The sequence below is a fragment of the Caenorhabditis briggsae genome (assembly GCF_000004555.2).
Source record: "Caenorhabditis briggsae complete genome, chrX, whole genome shotgun sequence".
Lineage (NCBI taxonomy): Eukaryota > Metazoa > Nematoda > Chromadorea > Rhabditida > Rhabditidae > Caenorhabditis > Caenorhabditis briggsae.
The window spans coordinates 10598450-10599792 of NC_013491.2; the positions used below are offsets into that span (position 1 = coordinate 10598450).

The window sequence follows — 1343 nt, forward strand, 5'->3', positions numbered from 1 at the left end:
GGACTTGAGAAAACCGCCTTTGAAAACGCTGTTTTTGCACTGAAAAGGCGAATGTTGGTACTGAAACTGATATAACTCGGCTGATACTGGTGGGCGGTTTCTGAAATTTTCAGAGATGTCTAGATAGGTAATTTTCAACCTATCCTCACATTTTCTTCAAAATCTGGGTTTGTGAGGTGTTGAAGTTCCCTTGTGAAACCAACAAGGATTCAATCAGTTTAAAAAACTTCAATTTAAAAAAGGTTTCACCGTACATGAGTGAAGCTGAAAAAAGTTTATTTTTTCAAAAATCTCTCTTAAATTAAAAAGTGCTATATATCTGAAATTCAAGTTGTGCATTATGACATGAATGGAATCGAATAGACATGGTCTCCCAAATACGTTTTTTCGAAAATCGTCATTTTTTGATTTCACACCATCGGACCATTCGCACATTTCCTATCATAGTAAAATTCTTTGCAAAGATAGACAATATTTGTAATTAAGTTTGTTGTAGCCTCAAACCCGTTCTACAAAATGCAGTTTAGTTTATTATTTTATCTTTGATCTGTACAAAGTTATGATTTTCTGAATGGACTTGACCCACTTTTTAAAAAAAAATTAGAAAAAGTTTTGCCGTTCTGTTTAACCTGCCTATGGGCATTTTATATTATTCGTTTTGTGCTAGTCCAAGGAACGGACATTTTTTGCCACCAATATCTAAGAACAAGCAAGCAGACATTTCGGGTACTTCCCGTGTAAGGATTTCTGTGATTCTCTGGAATCTGAAAAATTACCTTAAAGGCTTCTGATTCCAATTTTTCCAAATAAGAATAGATGTGATTCCTTATCAAATTTCAGGGTGTTCATAGTGAAGAATTGAAAAGAGTTGCTGAGATGCAGTCTGCTTTGGAAGGCATTGATGAGCGTATTGAGGATAATATAGCTATGGCTGAAAAGCTTGTGAGTTTGCTTTTCCGCATTATTCATCACTGACCAAATTTTACCAGAAGAAAAGAGTTGCAAGAATCGATGAGAATGCTTGGCGGAAGATCTATGATTTTGAGAAGAGGAGCAAGGATTTGGATGAGATGGTTCGTAAGCAGGAGGATGAGATGTTCAAAATGCAGGAGGAAAGAGCAACACTTCGTAAGCAGGAAGAACGTGACAATGAGACTGTTAACAGAGCGTTTGCTATCATCTACAATATTCTGCTCCAGGTCAGAACTTTCTTGAAAATCTCTTACAACTTTTAAAATCATTTTAGCATTGCGACCATTATCGTGGACGTTTGGCAATGGAGTCATTCACCAGAATTCACCTCTACAGCATGGAAATTCTGGAGATGTTGAGGAACCAATGGC

The 1343-nt window shown here is 36.5% G+C and overlaps 1 protein-coding gene across 1 annotated transcript in view; it reads left to right on the top strand.

Moving 5' to 3' along the window:
* CBG14645 overlaps positions 1 to 1331 on the top strand; it is a gene marked incomplete at both ends in the record, with an annotated part of 13737 nt that extends 12406 nt beyond the window's left edge. Inside the window, 2 exons of the mRNA XM_002644618.1 lie at positions 990 to 1199; positions 1247 to 1331. Coding sequence (XP_002644664.1) covers positions 990 to 1199; positions 1247 to 1331 — 295 coding nt within the window. The remainder of the gene's footprint in view (positions 1 to 989; positions 1200 to 1246) is intronic.
* Between the last annotated feature and the right edge of the window lie 12 nt (positions 1332 to 1343).